Consider the following 16,097-nt stretch of genomic DNA (forward strand, 5'->3'; position numbering starts at 1 on the left):
GGGCAAAGCGGATGGATTCCAGCCAAAAATTGGCCAGCGGAGAATTCGTCTTGCAGAGGAGAACCACTCACAAGTATCAGCTCAACGGAAGCAGTGAAGCCGACACTTGCGCTACGCTGGTCTCCAGTATGAGGGTGTGCTGGGAAAGGGATGGATATGGCAGTGGTGGGGCAGGAACATAGATTCCAAGGCCAGAAAGAGTAGAGCTGATTCTCCACTGGTTTAAATTAGACCAACCCCTCAGCTGTTCTAACTAAAGCTGGGACCATGTCTACATGAACTAAGCTCAGATGCAGGGGAGAATTGAGCCCATTGACTGGGGCATGAACGGCCAGAGAGAATTAGCTAGAGCCGGCCAAAAAAATTATGATGAATTTTCATGGGATATTTTGAAAATTTTTTTTTTGTTACTTTCCCACAAATCTCTTAAGGTTTTTGTTGCCGTTATTTTATGAACAACCCAAACTGGAAAGCTAAGAATTCTTCGTTTTGAAAACCATTTTTGGTAAAAAAAAAAAAAATTCATTTTCAAAAACCAAAAATTTGTACTGAAAGCCAAACTGGAAAAGGAATATCATTACCAAAAATTTCAATTAATTTTTAATTGAAAAAACAAATTAAATTTTTCCACAACAATTTTCAGTTTGGTCAAAAAGGCATTTTTTCCCATTAAAAAGAAATGTACCAATGATAAAAATTCAACCAGCTTTGGAATTTGCTCTCTTCCCAGCCCTATAGTACATCTCTGCAGGTCATGACTGAGACATCTGAGAGAGACTGTGGGGACACATGGTTAGCCAACTTCAATGTCCAAGGTTGTCAGTGAGACATCACAAGGATTAAGATTCTCTTGCGCACGAAAAAGCAGAGATTGATGTTTCTCTGTACATTCCCCTGAATTCTTATTGGAAATGTTCATCTTGAATTCTTTCAAGCTAATCCTTAGCTTTTCTGTACCATTCTTTGAATTTTTTCACACACAACCATTGAGGTCTGTGTGATTTGCACCTCTTTATGCATTATAAAGTTATAGGATATTACCACTTCATAGCTTTTCATACTGTGATTTGGCCTTTTTCAATCTCTGTCTCCATAAACAGATAAAAGTGGCTTCCAATAAAATTATTTAAAAGTTGGTTAAGCACAGAATATGACTAATCCCGTGTTCACAGCTGGACGTTAAACCAAGCCTCATTAAATACAATGTTCTTGCACTTCTCCCACAGCAGAAACAAATGGCGCATGGAAGAACTTTGACCACCCCCGTCTCTCTCTCTCTCTCTCTCTCTCACACACACACACACACACACACACACAGCCAACCCCAACATTTCAAAAATCATGAGTCAAGAAAGCATAGGAGTGGCTTACAAATATAAATAAATAAGTTTTAATTCTTTTCATTTGTCTTCTGGTTTCACATTCTTCAGGATACATTTGTGTCACATTTTTTCCACAGCAGTGAGGGCTAGAAACACACTTTATTTGTAAATGAAAGCTGAGATTCTCACAATCACTTGACTCCAGGAACTGGAGCTTTAAAAAAAACAACAAATATTACGACATTCACAAGATCACCCAAGTCAGAAACACTGCACATCCACACAAGCTTTACTCACAGCAATGTAGGTGTTTACAACTGTGTTAAAGTTTGCAGTTGTTTTTTTATTTATATCTAATTTGGAGAACCCCATCCACATGAGTGTGGGCTAAGCAAGTACTTCCCTAAGCAGCAGTCCAAGGTCTTGATTCAAAGCCCACTGAAATCAATAGAAAGTCTTCCATTGACTTAATGGGTTTTGGATCCATCTCCCAAATAAAGGCTTGTAGTATCTTAACTTCCTTTTTCTCTTAACTCCAGTTAGCAGCATTTCTAAACTACTCGTATAAAGCTGAAAGGCTCTTATTTTGAAAGAACATTTTGTTCAATAAATATGTATTTTTTTTTAAAACGTCTGCTTACTGGGTTCCAACAGATAATTAATTAGTCATATCAATCAATCTGGGCATATTAAATCAGCAGGGAAGGAGCAGGAATGAAAAGCACTGATGCAGACACCGGTACTCTTACATTTTCTGTGCTACATTTTCATGAAGCTCCCCACCAACACTGTTGATCCCACATTTGTGTGCATATGTAAAACTTGTACTTGCATGTGTAAAAGAAGGACATGTGCATGCAAATGAGGATTTGTGCATGCAGTTCAGATGTAAAGTCAATTTTGAAGGGTAAAGCTAAGGTGGCCAGGTGCCCGGTTTTCAACTGGAAAGTCCGGTGGAAAAGGGGACCTGACAGCGGCCGATCAGATCTACTGACCACACACCCATTGTCCAGTCACTGTGAGCAGGGGAGGTGGGGTGGCGCCGATCTTTCACCCACTCCAGCTCCTATTCAGCAGGGGCCGCCTCCTAACTTTGTCAGGCAGCTGCAGCTTCTGAGCCCCATCTCCACAGGCAAGTCCCTCCTGACCTGGGCGGGAGGTGTGGGAGGGGGAAAGCAACAAGCGATGGGGGCTAGGAGGAAAGAGAGGGGATGGGGGCAGGGCCTCAGGAGAAGAAGCTGGGCAGGGGCAGGGCTCGGTGGAAGAGGTGGGGTGCTTGCTGCTTGACTGAAATATACCGTGTGGTCTGTTTGTCTGGGGGACTGTGTGCTGACCAGAGGCCTGCTAGGCAAGGCTGAGAGCTTCTTAACGAGGCTTTGACCCCTAAGTCAACCCTTAACCAGGGGCCGGGGCTACTCAAGAAGACTTTAAAAAGCCCGCTCCTAAGCGACCAGAGGAGCTAGGGAACAGGAGTGGCTAATGGGAATTTTGCAAGGGAGTTTAGAGGGGGAACATGCGGGTGGGGTGGGGCCCTAGATACACATAACATTCTTTAAACTTAAAGCCCAAACCACCCCCTGATAAAAACAAAACATCAACAAAGCTGCAGGAGTAAAAAGAAAATCCAGCCAGAATTCCAGCAACAAAGTGGGGGCTATCCAATTTATCGCACCCAACGCAGCATGTATGATTACCTGCCCTATGGGCAGGTGGCATATGTGTGCATTCGATGCAAGGAGCTCCTGGCCCTCGGAGACTGTGTACTGGCTTTGGAGACCAGAGTGGCTGAACTGGAGGAGCTAAGGGAGACAGAGAGGTACATAGATGAGACTTTCTAGGATACAGTGCAACGGTTCCATCCCCGGTCTGACAGCCTCTGTGCTGTTGAGGAAGATGAAAGCCTCAGGGAAGGAGAACATCCAGCTGGAGCAGGTGGAAACAATCCCTTAGTTGGGCCCCTCCTTCCAGATGATGTTGTGGTATCCTTTCACACTTAGGATACCTCTCCGGGGGAGGGAACTCCAGTTATTAGGAAGAGACAGGTATTAGTAATGGGCGATTCAATCATTAGAAACGTGGATAGCTGGGTTTGCGATGACCGGGAGAACCGCATGGTGACTTGCCTGCTGGGTGCAAAGGTTGCGGATCTCTTGAGACATCTAGACAGATTTGTGTGCAGTGCTGGGGAGGAGCCGGTGGTTGTGGTACATGTAGGTACCAAGGATACATTACCAACCACCTGACCAGGATGGTGATAGTGACTGTGAAGTGCTCACGGAGAGTAGAGAGGCTATAAAAATAAAAAACTCAGTACTAATGGGGGATTTCAACTATCCCCATATTGACAGGTACATGTCACCTCAGGATGGGATGCAGAGACAAAGTTTCTTGACACCTTAAATGACGGCTTCTTGGAGCAGCGAGTCCTGGAACTCACAAGAGGAGAGGCAATTCTTGATTTAGTCCTAAATGGAGCACAGGATCTGGTCTAAGAGGTGAATATAGCTGGACCACATGGTAGTAGTGACCATAATATAATTAAGTTTAACATCCCTGTGGCGGGAAAAACGCCACAGCAGCCCCACACTATAGCATTTCATTTCAGAAAGGGGGACTACACAAAAATGAGGAAGTTTGTACCTTTTAATTTCTGTATCACTATGCCAAAAGTGAAATCTCTACAAGCTGCATGGAAACTTTTTAAAAGACACCGTAACAGAGGCTCAACTTAAATGTATGCCCCAAATTAAAAAAACATAGTAAGAGAACCAAAGAAGTGCCACCGTGGCTAAACAACAAAGTAAAAGAAGCAGTGAGAGACAAAAGGCATCCTTTAAAAAGTGGAAGTTAAACCCTAGTGAGGAAAATAGAAAGGAGAAACTCTGGCAAATGAAGTCTAAAAATATAATTAGGAAGACCAAAAAAGAATTTGAAGAACAGCTAGCAAAGACTCAAAAACTAATAGCAAAACAATTTTTAAGCACATCAGAAGCAGGAAGCAGTAGGGCCACTGTATGATCAAGATACTAAAGGAGTACTCAATGACGATAAGGCCATTGCAGAGAACCTAAATGAAATCTTTGCATTGGTCTTCACTGCTGAGGATGAGAGAGAGATTCCCAAACCTGAGCCATTCTTTTTAGGTGACAAATCTGAGGAACTGTCCCAGATTGAGGTGTCGTTAAAGGAGGTTTTGGAAAAAATTGATACATTAAACAGTAATAAGTCACCAGGACCAGATGATATTCACCCAAGAGTTTTGAAGGAACTCAGATGTGAAATTGTAGAACTACTAACTGTAGCTTGTAACCTATCATTTAAATCAGCTTCTGTAACAAATGACTGGAGGATAGCTAATGTGACACTGATTTTTAAAAAGGGCTCCAGAGGTGACCCCGGCAATTACAGGCCGGTAAGCCTGACTTCAGTACTGGGCAAACTAGTTGAAACTATAGTAAAGAACAAAATTGTCAGACACATACATGAACATAATTTGTTGGGGAAGAGTCAACACGGTTTCTGTAAAGGGAAATCATTCCTCACCAATCTACTAGAATTCTTTGAGGGAGTCAACAAGTATGTGGACAAGACTGATGCAGTGGATATAGATTTTCAGAAAGCCTTTGACAAGGTCCCTCACCAAAGGCTCTTAAGCAAAGTAAGCTGTCCTGGGATAAGAGAGAAGATCCTCTCAGGGACTGGTAACTGGTTAAAAGATAGGAAATAAAGGGTAGGAATCAATGGTCAGTTTTCAGAATGGAGAGAGGTAAATAGTGGTGTCCCCCAGGGCTCTGTACTGGAACCAGTCCTATTCAACATATTCACAAATTATCTGGAAAAAGGGGTAAACAGTCAAGTGGCAAAATTTGCAAATGATACAAAACTAATCACGATAATTAAGTCCCAGGCAGACTGTGAAGAGCTACAAAAGGATCTCACAAAACTGAGTAACTGGGCAACAAAATGGCAGATGAAATTCAATGTTGATAAATGCAAAGTAATGCACATTGGAAAACATAATTCCAACTATGCATATAAAACGATGGGGGTCTATATTAGCTGTTACCACTCAAGAAAGATCTTGGAGTCATTGTGGATTGTTCTCTGAAAACATCCACTCAGTGTGCAGCGGCAGTCAAAAAAGTGAACAGAATGTTGGGAATCATTAAGAAAGGGATAGATAATAAGACAAAAAATATCACACTGTCTCTATGTAAATCCATGGTACTCCCACATCTTGAATACTGTGTGCAAATGTGGTCACCCCATCTCAAAAAAGATATACTGGAATTGGAAAAGGTTCAGAAAAGGGCAACAAAAATTATTAGGAGTATGGAACGGCTGCCATATGAGGAGAGATTAATAAGACTGGGACTTTTCAGCTTGGAAAAGAGACAACTAAGGGGGGATGGGTATGATAGAGGTCTATAAAATCATGACTGATGTGGAGAAAGTAAATAAGGAAGTGTTTCCATGGATCATATTGGACTATTCAGCCCAAGAACACGGTATACCTGCCACCTATTTGTATTTGTCCTTGAGGATAAATTAATCTTGTTCCAACAACATGACATTGTTCATGGTGATATTTGGCATGATCTCATGTGATAACATTGAGTTATATCACAAAGCTAGGAGTAAACTACCAACTCTAAGTAGGATAACAAAACCTTCACTGGAATAGGCCAATGAAGACCTAGAATGGCTGGTGTCAGGAACCCACATGATCAGTGGACACTAGGACTTGCAACGCTACATTAACTAAGAGCCGCGTCCAAAATATAGTAAAATTCTGCTCCAAGGCTACAGAAAGCTTTAGATGATGCAGCAGGACATGTAATGAGTCTACTCTATTATATTGTTCAACACTCGCTGCTAGCTGCTGCTCCTGGCTTAGAGCATTACCAAGGGTAGCCCTGAAAAGGAGCTATCAATTCCTGTGGGTAGATATGATGTAGGAATTAAAGATCATTTGGAGGGAAACAATGGCTCTACAATGAAGCAGCGGGTATAAAAGAATAAAACCAAAAAAACCCACCCAAACTAAAAAGTCCCACCGTATCTGTACTTAGTTATCATGAATGAGAAGGAGAGAGAAAGGAGAAAGGAAAGCTCCTTCATTTCCCCCCATCCTCAATCGCAGTTCAGGGAATGGGAGCATTCGATCCTACTCAAAATGGGAAGAAAAGAGCTTCCAATGAATCTGTTCAAAATAGTCACCAGAAGCAGAGAAGTACATGTCTTAACACACCAGTATTGATGTTAATGTGTACAGTATGAACGGCAGACTCAGAAAGACCCTGGAATATCACTACTCCCACAACACCGGCGTTCTTTATTCTTATGTGTTTAAGGATGGCAGAGATGTCAGCCAGCAGAATAATGAGCTACATTTAAAAGTCTCACACTAATTTATTTTTCTGCCTGAAAAAGGCACAAAGGTACTGAGGTACACCTCCATACAGCCTCACATCCCAGCCACTAAACAGGGTAAGTAACAAATCTTTGTCAAGAAGCACTAGTTAGCAAAGGAGTCCTATGTCCCAGGCCACTGTAGTATAAACATTTTTACAAAGCTTGCAATATCATTTACAGCCCTGGCAATAGCAGATATCTCTGGATGAAGCAGTATTTTGGTTCTATGCTTAGCATTTGGAAATAACAAAGCTGTACTGGTTGTAGAAGTCTTCCTGGCTTAATCTCTTAAGGCACTGGCATTGTTTGTTACTTAGGACCTCAGGTTTCATCACTCCTTCAGCGCCTTGGAGACAGAACTTCCTGCCATTGGGAAAGCATCTTTCCAAATACCACTTGCTACTGCACTGTCAACATACAAGGGAGAAGGCTGAGCTGAGTTAAAATGCGACTTAGGTGGTGAAAAGTGAAGTGAGTTTGGTGGTTTCAACAAAGTCTCAATTAGAGGGAACATATCAACAGTACAAAAATAGCACCCCATTTGTCATGGTGCTATCTGACTAGGTGCTTACCCAGAGCCCCTCATCACAGGATCTGAGCTTTGCTTTCCCAAAGCAAACAGAGCAAAAAAAGAGTCAAACAAGCAGACTAGATTTCTTCAGAGGGTGCTGGAAAGTGCATGTCTATGTACTGAGAAAGAGTGGGGAGCGTCTCGTCTTTCTCCATCTTATCTTCTTTTCCTTAGGTTTGTTTGTTGACATTGTGGGAAGATGAGGTTAAATCAGCAAGTTCCAGAAGAGAGCTTTGGAGCAATTGCAGTGAAAGCGCAGGCCACGTCTATACCTACCACTCTGCAGCAGTGCAGCTGCACCATACCCTGAGCCACTGTCAGCATTCAGTGCTGACAAAAGAAAGCTCTCCCATCAGCATAAAAAACTCACCTCTGTGAGTGGCATAATCTATGTGGGTGGAAGAAGTTCTGTGCATAAGAACGTTCATGTCAGTGTAACTTATGTTGCTCGGGGGGGGGGGTGGAATATTCATACCCCTGAGTGACATATGTTTTGCCGACATGGGCTGTAGTGTAGACGTAGCCTCAGTTCTGTGTTCCCTGTAATTTTACCCTTGAAGGTAGCAGTCTCATTGTTCACGGTACTACAGTAACGAGGGCCATATAAGTACCCAGGACCGCCAAATCGATGGTCTGTGAGCAAGAGGTATTCTTTTAAGTAGCTTGGCCCAGATGCCACGGAGAACCATAAAGTTGTGTTATAGTGAGCAAGTAGAGCACCGGGGTCATATGTTCTCAGTGACTAGTGTTGCTAACAAGATGGGCTGGTGCATTTTGGATCTTGGAGCTTATTACTGTCAGTGCATTCATTCCCAGGCACAGCAACTTGCAGTAATCCGGCCTGGAAGTCATGGAGGTGAGGATAATTGAAGATAGGTCATCATCAAGTGACAGCAGAGGGTCCAGCCTTCTTGCCAGCCCCAGAAGCCAGGCAGCATTTTTGGCAGCTGTTGCTATTTGAGCATCCAGAAGCAGGAGATCCCCAAAGCAGCAAACTGATGTGGATAGTTGAGGGCAGACTCCCTCAGCAGCAGAAGGCATGATGGTGGTGACCAGAGCTTCAAAATATTTTTCTTTTCCCTCCAATTTATGCATGTTTAGTTTCAGCCCAATGCCTTTCACGCACTTGCTGATCTTGGCCAGTCACCAAGTGAGCAAGGGATAAGGGATTTGGTAGCAAATGAGACAATGTCCCGTCCTCCATTGTCTGAGGGTGGCCTGAAAGCCAGGATTGATGGGATGTTCTGTATTAATTTCTGCTACAGAAGTGCTAGGTATTACAGGGGGAGAGGGAAGTGTTTTAGGATTTTTTTAAAGAAACTCTCCTTCTCAATTTCATTGGCTAAAAACAGAAAACTGTGAACATGCTGGGCTTTCCTGTAAGGTGTATGAAATCCATTCCTTCAAACGTGAACATTTCTTCAGCAGTTGCCTCATGGGAGGTCCATTTGCAAAAAAAAGGGCTTCAGATGCGAACAGTGTGCTAATGAAAAGAATGTCCCTAGACATCTTTGTAGTCCATGTACTTTTCACCTACTAATTAGTGATCACTTTTCTGACCTCGTAAAAGCACAGGCAACCAGATAAAGCGCTCAGTGCCCTATGGCCTGCAGAAGACAGAAATAAGTCAGGCCAAGGGCATATTGAACAGGGAGCCACTTACCCAGTCCGTGGTCAGTCTCCTAGCAACAGGCCACAGCATTCAACAGAGCCCATCTGTTTACCAATATTTCCAATTAAATCATCGCAGGGTTTAAACTGCCACCAGCTAATTTAGGGGTGGGAGAGAGTTAACATTAAATTAGCAATTGATTTATGTCTGAAGGCCACTTGGATGCTGTTGAGTGCCTTTTGGGGTTTTAACCCTTTGGTAGCTACCTGGAGCTAAAGGACTTTCTGGTGTAATTCAACAGGGCATTTTGCTTTAATGTCAGGGATACCAGCTCAAGATCTCAACAAGTTGAAAGGATTACAAAGGCCACGAAGTTGGGTCAAACTGTAGCTTGTGTGACAGGGTCAGGCCAGATGGCTACAGGAGAGTGATATTTTTTTTTCTGTTTTCAAATTTGTTTTATAGAAGGCAGATATATTAGCCCCAGGTTAAGTAGGTCCCTTTTCCCTGGGTAAGGTAAGGTAACAGGGAAGGTTCCAGAACAATCAGGAACTTTCTGGAAACAATTAAGGCAGACAGGCTGATTAGAATACCTGCAGCCAATCAAGAAGCTGCTAGAATCAATTAAGGCAGGCTAATCAGGGCACCTGGGCTTAAAAAGGAGTTCACTTCAGTTTGTGGTGCGTGTGAGGAGCTGGGAGCAAGAGATGCAAGAAGCTGAGAGTGAGAAGGCATACTATTGGAAGACTGGGAAGTACAAGCATTATCAGACATCAGGAAGAAGGTCCTGTGGTGAGAATAAAGAAGGTGTTGGGAGGAGGCCATGAGGAAGTAGCCCAGGGAGTTGTAGCTGTCACACATCTTTTCCAGGAGGCACTCCAGACAGCTGCATTCTACAAGGCCCTGGGCTGGAACCCAGAGTAGAGGGCGGGCCCGGTTCCCTCAATACCTCCCAACTCCTGATCAGACACAGGAGGAGTTGACCTGGACTGTGGGTTCACGAAAACGGCTAAACTGAGGGCAGCCGTGAATCTCCGAGATGAGCAGATCCGCCAATAGGCGCAAGACCCACCAAGGCAGAGAAGGAACTTTATCACGCTTGATATTTAGATTTCGTAAAAAACAAGATTTTATAAAGAACCTCAGCACCAATAGAAATACTTCCATCTTCTGGATTTTTTTGGTTTTGTTTGTTAAGTCCAATGGGGAAAGGATGTGTTTTTTAAACAAATGAACATTTCAGCACCCCACGACAATCAGAACGTGGAAAGAAAAGCAATATTGGACTGGTTTATTTTAATTGTTCAAACTTAGTGAGATGGAAAGAGCAAGCAGAACAGCATAAAGTATAAGAAGTAAAACTAGGTTAAAAAAAAGTATTTTCATTTCATTAAATCTAAAGTGATATTGACATAAGGGGCTGTTTTTAAATAATTGCCAACTCTCTAACCAGACAGAATTTTAACCTAACAGCTGAGAGAATTAGCAGTTGTACTCACTGCCATAGCGCCCCCTATTGTCAGACCGTCTCATTGCAGCAATTTCAGCCCTCGCACCCCATGTAGGCAGTCTGCCTTTGAGCATGATTCAGTGCTCCAGATGAGAAGCATCTAGTTCAGATCCCTTACAGGGTAATAGAAATTCAAAATAGCATACAAAGTGTCTCAACAAATCAGCCCTTCCTCTGGGCTCTGTCTTCATTCCTTCTCCCCAGCTCTGGTATTCAGCACTAACCCCGCAACCCAAGTCTTCCTGAGGTGACTGTTCTCCTTCAGACTCTGGCTCAGGGCCCTTCACAGGAGTCCCTCTGCTTCCTGAACTCTACCCCTTTTAAGAGGGCTGTCCATGAAGTTATCACCTGATGTCTCCTAGTCCCACCCTCTCTGTCTGGGAAGCAACTAATTAGCTACAGCACAGGTGTAATAGATGTGACTAACTGTCTCTTATCCCTTTCTAGCCCATAATGGGGTTTCAGCCCATCACCAAGAGATGGTCACAAAGAGTGACTATAAAACATTCCTTAAAGCAAGAAGTGAGGTTTAGAACAGAAGAACACGCCAGCACAGAAGAAAGTGAAAGGATATGAGGGCACAGGGCTGAATTCTCTGCTGATTTAAATGGCCATACCAATGAAGCTGCACCAGTTTACACCAGCAGGGAATTTGGCCCTGGAGCCAGAGGAAATGCAAGGCAGGAGGAGTTTCCCCATGGAACCTCACATGTCAGAGCAGCTGAGAAGCAAGAAGGAACAGAACAGCTGGTGGCTAGAAGCCCCTAGCAGCAGAAAACAGGGAGCAAGCACAGTCTTAGCTTTAAATGCTTTTTCTGGAGCCCACTGTGTGCAGAACAGTCACCCACTTCTTGGCGCTTGTTTGTTTATAAGCACAACGATTGTAAACAAATGTTACAAACGAGTTCCATACAACAATGGCCAATGCTGCTCCTTTTTGCTGTGCTCTCCTGCAGATATTATCCTTGTCCTACTTACAAATGGGCAGTAAAGACAACAACCTATAACAAGGATAGTGCATGCACTGGGGTCCTCTGTATAGACACATACATAACCCTGATGCAATGGGGGCCCTCGCCTCTAGAGCATCCCCTCACAGCCCAGTGTAGCACTGCCATTGCATCTCTGCCTCAGTTTCCCCAAATGAGGCTTTTAATAACTCCACTAAAGCTTGTTTTGAACAGCGCCCCTCCAGAGGTGTCTAGTTTATTCAGTCCCAAAAGGCAGAACATCACATGGGCAGACCTCCGCATCAGCGCCTCCAGCTGGAGGGAGGAGGGGCTGAGTCAGCCTTAGTCCATCAACCCCCATTATGCACTAGGTCCCTTACCAGCAAGGCATTCATAAACTGGAACCCTCTTCTCAAGTCAGGGGCCTCTAGCTGGGGAGGGTCCCTCCTCTTGGATCAAGGTCCCCACCTGGAGGCTGAACCGCAAGGACCCTTTCTCAGAACAGCATATAATTCCTCTAATCTAGGACTTCTTCTGTTGCCTGGTGAAGCTCTTCGTGGGAGCCAGGTTGTTCTGCGATTTAGCATTCTTAGTCCCTTTCTTCTGGAAACTCTTCCACCCAGGAGCATTCCCCCTGGCTTTCTTTTGCTGCTGCGCCTCCTTCACTAGTTTTCTCCCCCCGAAGCCTTCTCTCTAGGAGCTTTCTCTTCCTACACTCTGGAACCATTCCTCTCCCCAGGAGCTTCTGTTCTCCTTGCTCCCCATGCTAGCTGTAGCTTCACTTTTATCAGGCCCAGGTGTTTCCTTGCCTAATTAACTGCTTCCCAGTTACTCAGTAACTTAATTAGTCCCAGGTGAACCTGAGTTGCCTCATTCCCTCTGGTGGAGCCTGTCAGAGGTAGTGTGGGCCCCTGATCCCTTCAGAGGGCCAGCTACCCTATGACACCTCCTTTGTGTTCCTCCATACCATCTTGCTGCTGTTGCTGCAAGAGCCTTCTCCTCTGCAGCTCCTGCTATGGGGAGCAGCCTTCCTGTCACTCTCCACCTCACGAGCGCCTTGTCTTTGTCTGGACTTGTTTCCTTTACTCTCTCTCTCTCTAATGTGCTTTATTATTTAATTTTATAAATGATTTTGAGGTACAATTAGTATGAAAGTCATTTTACAAAATAAGACCCGATCCTGCAACTGGATCAATGCAGGTGCACCCTCGCACTTCAAGAGGGCCTGATTGAAATCATGGGGGAACCAGGTTCTGCCTGCTTGGATCCAGTCGCAGGATCTAAAAGTCATGTTGTATATTAACACCACCAAAAAAACCTACCTGAGAAAGGAGTTTGTTGTCATCCTCCAACAGTTTGACTTTTGTTTCAAGTTGCCTGATGTAGTTGGAAGATGAATCTTTAAAGAGAAGAAAAAGAAATAAGATTAATCTCCCTGTGACACGGTTCTTTAAAATCAGTAATATAGTTTCACCATTAGACTCATTTTTCCTCTCACTGGAAGATAAGCTTAGAAAAGAGCTAAAGAACCATGCTCAGGGGTCACAGCTGGAGAGTCTAATGCATTAACAAAGAGGAGGAGACAGATACAGCAAGACCTAAAACCTCACGTACACACACGGATGAACATACACACCCAAAGAATTCTACCAGTGAGATCTGATAGGCTATTCTAAAAACACATGGAGTAGGCAGAAATAATGGGAGGGCACCAGAGTATAGTATAAGTCTCACATAACATGGCAGTGTTCAATTTGCTGATAGGCTATTCTAAAAACACATGGAGTAGGCAGAAATAATGGGAGGGCACCAGAGTATAGTATAAGTCTCACATAACATGGCAGTGTTCAATTTGGGGAGTTTAATAGACAGTTTAGCATTACAGTAAGACAGCACCGGGGTTAGGATGACCTGGTGCTGAAGACCTCTGTGGGTGGGTTGCTGCTGTGCAGAACATCTGCGTTTGTTTTGGAACACATTTTGAAGCAACACATATTGCAAATTGCACACAGAGAAATTAAAGAGAGGGCAAAATAGTTGCACCAGCTTTATCACAATTTAACTATTTGAAGGACATTCTTGCGCACATTAAGCGGTCTGTAACATTTTAAATTAGTCTGCAGTGTGTGTGTGATCTGTTTGCAGTGAGTTTTGCAGCTTAAGCAAGTGACTAACCTGAGCAAACTCTGTTCTGTCAAACGTATTTTGTAAAGTGGAGAAGACAGAGCATTGGACTGGGACACAGGAGATCTAGGTTCTATTCCCACCATGGCCATTGGCCTGCTGGGTGACCTTGGGCAAGTCACTTCACCTCCTTGAGTCTCAGTTTCCCCATCTGTGAAATGGGGATAATGATACCTACCTCCTTTGTAAAGTGCTTTGAGATCTACAGATGGAAAGCGCTATATGAGCTAGGTATTAGTATTTACTGTGAAATGGTGCAAAGCCACTATTCAACCATAACAGTTCACACTGGGCATGAATGAGAGAGGAACTGAGCAGCCTGCTGATTTTTGTTGGGCTTTGGAGATACTGAGCACTCAGGCTCAGACCCACAATCGTCTAGCAAGATGCAGTTAGTAAGAGATTTTCATACATGATCTTCCAAGGCTCATTCCTATACTACCTCATCTCTCACTGATGTCATTGGATGTTGAAGTTGTCCAACACCTACCAGAGATACTCAGCACCTTGCAGAATTCTTGCCAGGTCATTCTCTATGCAGGTTTTGCAGATCTGCTAGCATGCAACTGCAGCTAATCTCTTACGGTGTTTTGACTATTCATGGGAAAAACTGAAATATGCCTGAAAATGTCACCTTAGACATGTGCCACACTGCACACAAAGGAAGTGTAAAAACTACTCAGACAAGACATATTATATTCAAATACTGTATCTACTTACAGTACAAACTCCCCTGGATGACATGTATTGCTTTTATTTTAAAAATGTTTTGTATGAAACAAGTAAATCCAAATATTCCTCATAACAAAAACAGAGGATAAGAAAAGGCAATTTCAAATCACATAGGTCCTCTGAACAGGTTAAATGGCCTTAGGATCCATACAATACCACCTTGAGATACAGTGTTGTCAGAGTTCACAGACTAAACAGGCCAGGTATGAACTTGGCTGGGAATGAACAACTAAGAGCAGCTGTAGGAAGTCAATACTTGGCACTTTCCTCTCTGACGCCTCAATTCAGCAAAGCAACTGCTTAAGTAAGTTTTAAAGTTCCATCTGATGAAGTGGGTTCTAACCTACAAAAGCTTATGCCCAAATAAATTTGTTAGTCTCTAAGGTGCCACCAGGACTCCTCATTATTTTTGCCGATACAGACTAACACAGCTACCACTCTGAGGGTATGTCTACACTACGGAATAAGGTCGAATTTATAGAAGTCATTTTTTTAGAAATCGGTTTTATATATTCGAGTGTGTGTGTCCCCACAGAAAATGCTCTAAGTGCATTAAGTGCATTAACTCGGCGGAGTGCTTCCACAGTACCGAGGCTAGAGTCGACTTCCGGAGCGTTGCACTGTGGGTAGCTATCCCACAGTTCCCGCAGTCTCCGCTGCCCATTGGAATTCTGGGTTGAGATCCCAATGCCTGATGGGGCTAAAACATTGTCGCGGGTGGTTCTGGGTACATATCGTCAGGCCCCCGTTCCCTCCCTCCCTCCGTGAAAGCAAAGGCAGACAATCGTTTTGCGCCTTTTTTCCTGAGTTACCTGTGCAGATGCCATACCACAGCAAGCATGGAGCCCGCTCAGGTAACCGTCACCCTATGAATCCTGGGTGCTGGCAGACGCAGTACGGCTTTGCTACACAGTAGCAGCAACCCCTTGCCTTGTGGCAGCAGACGGTACAGTACGACTGGTAGCCGTCATCGTCATGTCCGAGGTGCTCCTGGCCACGTCGGCTGGGAGCGCCTGGACAGACATGGGCGCAGGGACTAAATTTGGAGTGACTTGACCAGGTCATTCTCTTTAGTCCTGCAGTCAGTCCTATTGAACCGTCTTATGGTGAGCAGGCAGGCGATACGGATTGCTAGCAGTCGTACTGTACCATCTTCTGCCAGGCAGGCAAGAGATGAGGATTGCTAGCAGTCATATTGTACCATCTTCTGCCAGGCAGGCAAGAGATGAGGATGGCTAGCAGTCGTACTGTACCATCTTCTGCCGAGCAGCCATGAGATGTGGATGGCATGCAGTCCTTCTGCACCGTCTGCTGCCAGCCAAAGATGTAAAAGATAGATGGAGTGGATCAAAACAAGAAATAGACCAGATTTGTTTTGTACTCATTTGCTTCCCCCCCTCCCCTGTCTAGGGGACTCATTCCTCTAGGTCACACTGCAGTCACTCACAGAGAAGGTGCAGCGAGGTAAATCTAGCCATGTATCAATCAGAGGCCAGGCTAACCTCCTTGTTCCAATAAGAACAATAACTTAGGTGCACCATTTCTTATTGGAACCCTCCGTGAAGTCCTGCCTGAAATACTCCTTGATGTAAAGACACCCCCTTTGTTGATTTTAGCTCCTTGAAGCCAACCCTGTAAGCCGTGTCGTCAGTCACCCCTCCCTCCGTCAGAGCAACGGCAGACAATCGTTCCGCGCCTTTTTTCTGTGCGGACGCCATACCAAGGCAAGCATGGAGGCCGCTCAGCTCACTTTGGCAATTAGGAGCACATTAAACACCACAGGCATTATCCAGCAGTATAT

At 44.2% G+C, this 16,097-nt stretch overlaps 1 protein-coding gene across 3 annotated transcripts in view; it reads right to left on the reverse strand.

The window, feature by feature from the left end:
* The window catches only part of CCDC85C (coiled-coil domain containing 85C), a 161,792-nt gene that overhangs the window by 49,981 nt on the left and 95,714 nt on the right, over window positions 1-16,097 (reverse strand). For all 3 annotated transcript variants that reach the window (XM_073349618.1, XM_073349617.1, XM_073349619.1), the window contains exon 2: window positions 12,703-12,779. In XM_073349618.1, the coding sequence (XP_073205719.1) occupies window positions 12,703-12,779 (77 nt within the window). The remainder of the gene's footprint in view (window positions 1-12,702; window positions 12,780-16,097) is intronic.

The sequence above is a fragment of the Lepidochelys kempii genome, chromosome 6, assembly GCF_965140265.1.
Source record: "Lepidochelys kempii isolate rLepKem1 chromosome 6, rLepKem1.hap2, whole genome shotgun sequence".
NCBI lineage: Eukaryota > Metazoa > Chordata > Testudines > Cheloniidae > Lepidochelys > Lepidochelys kempii.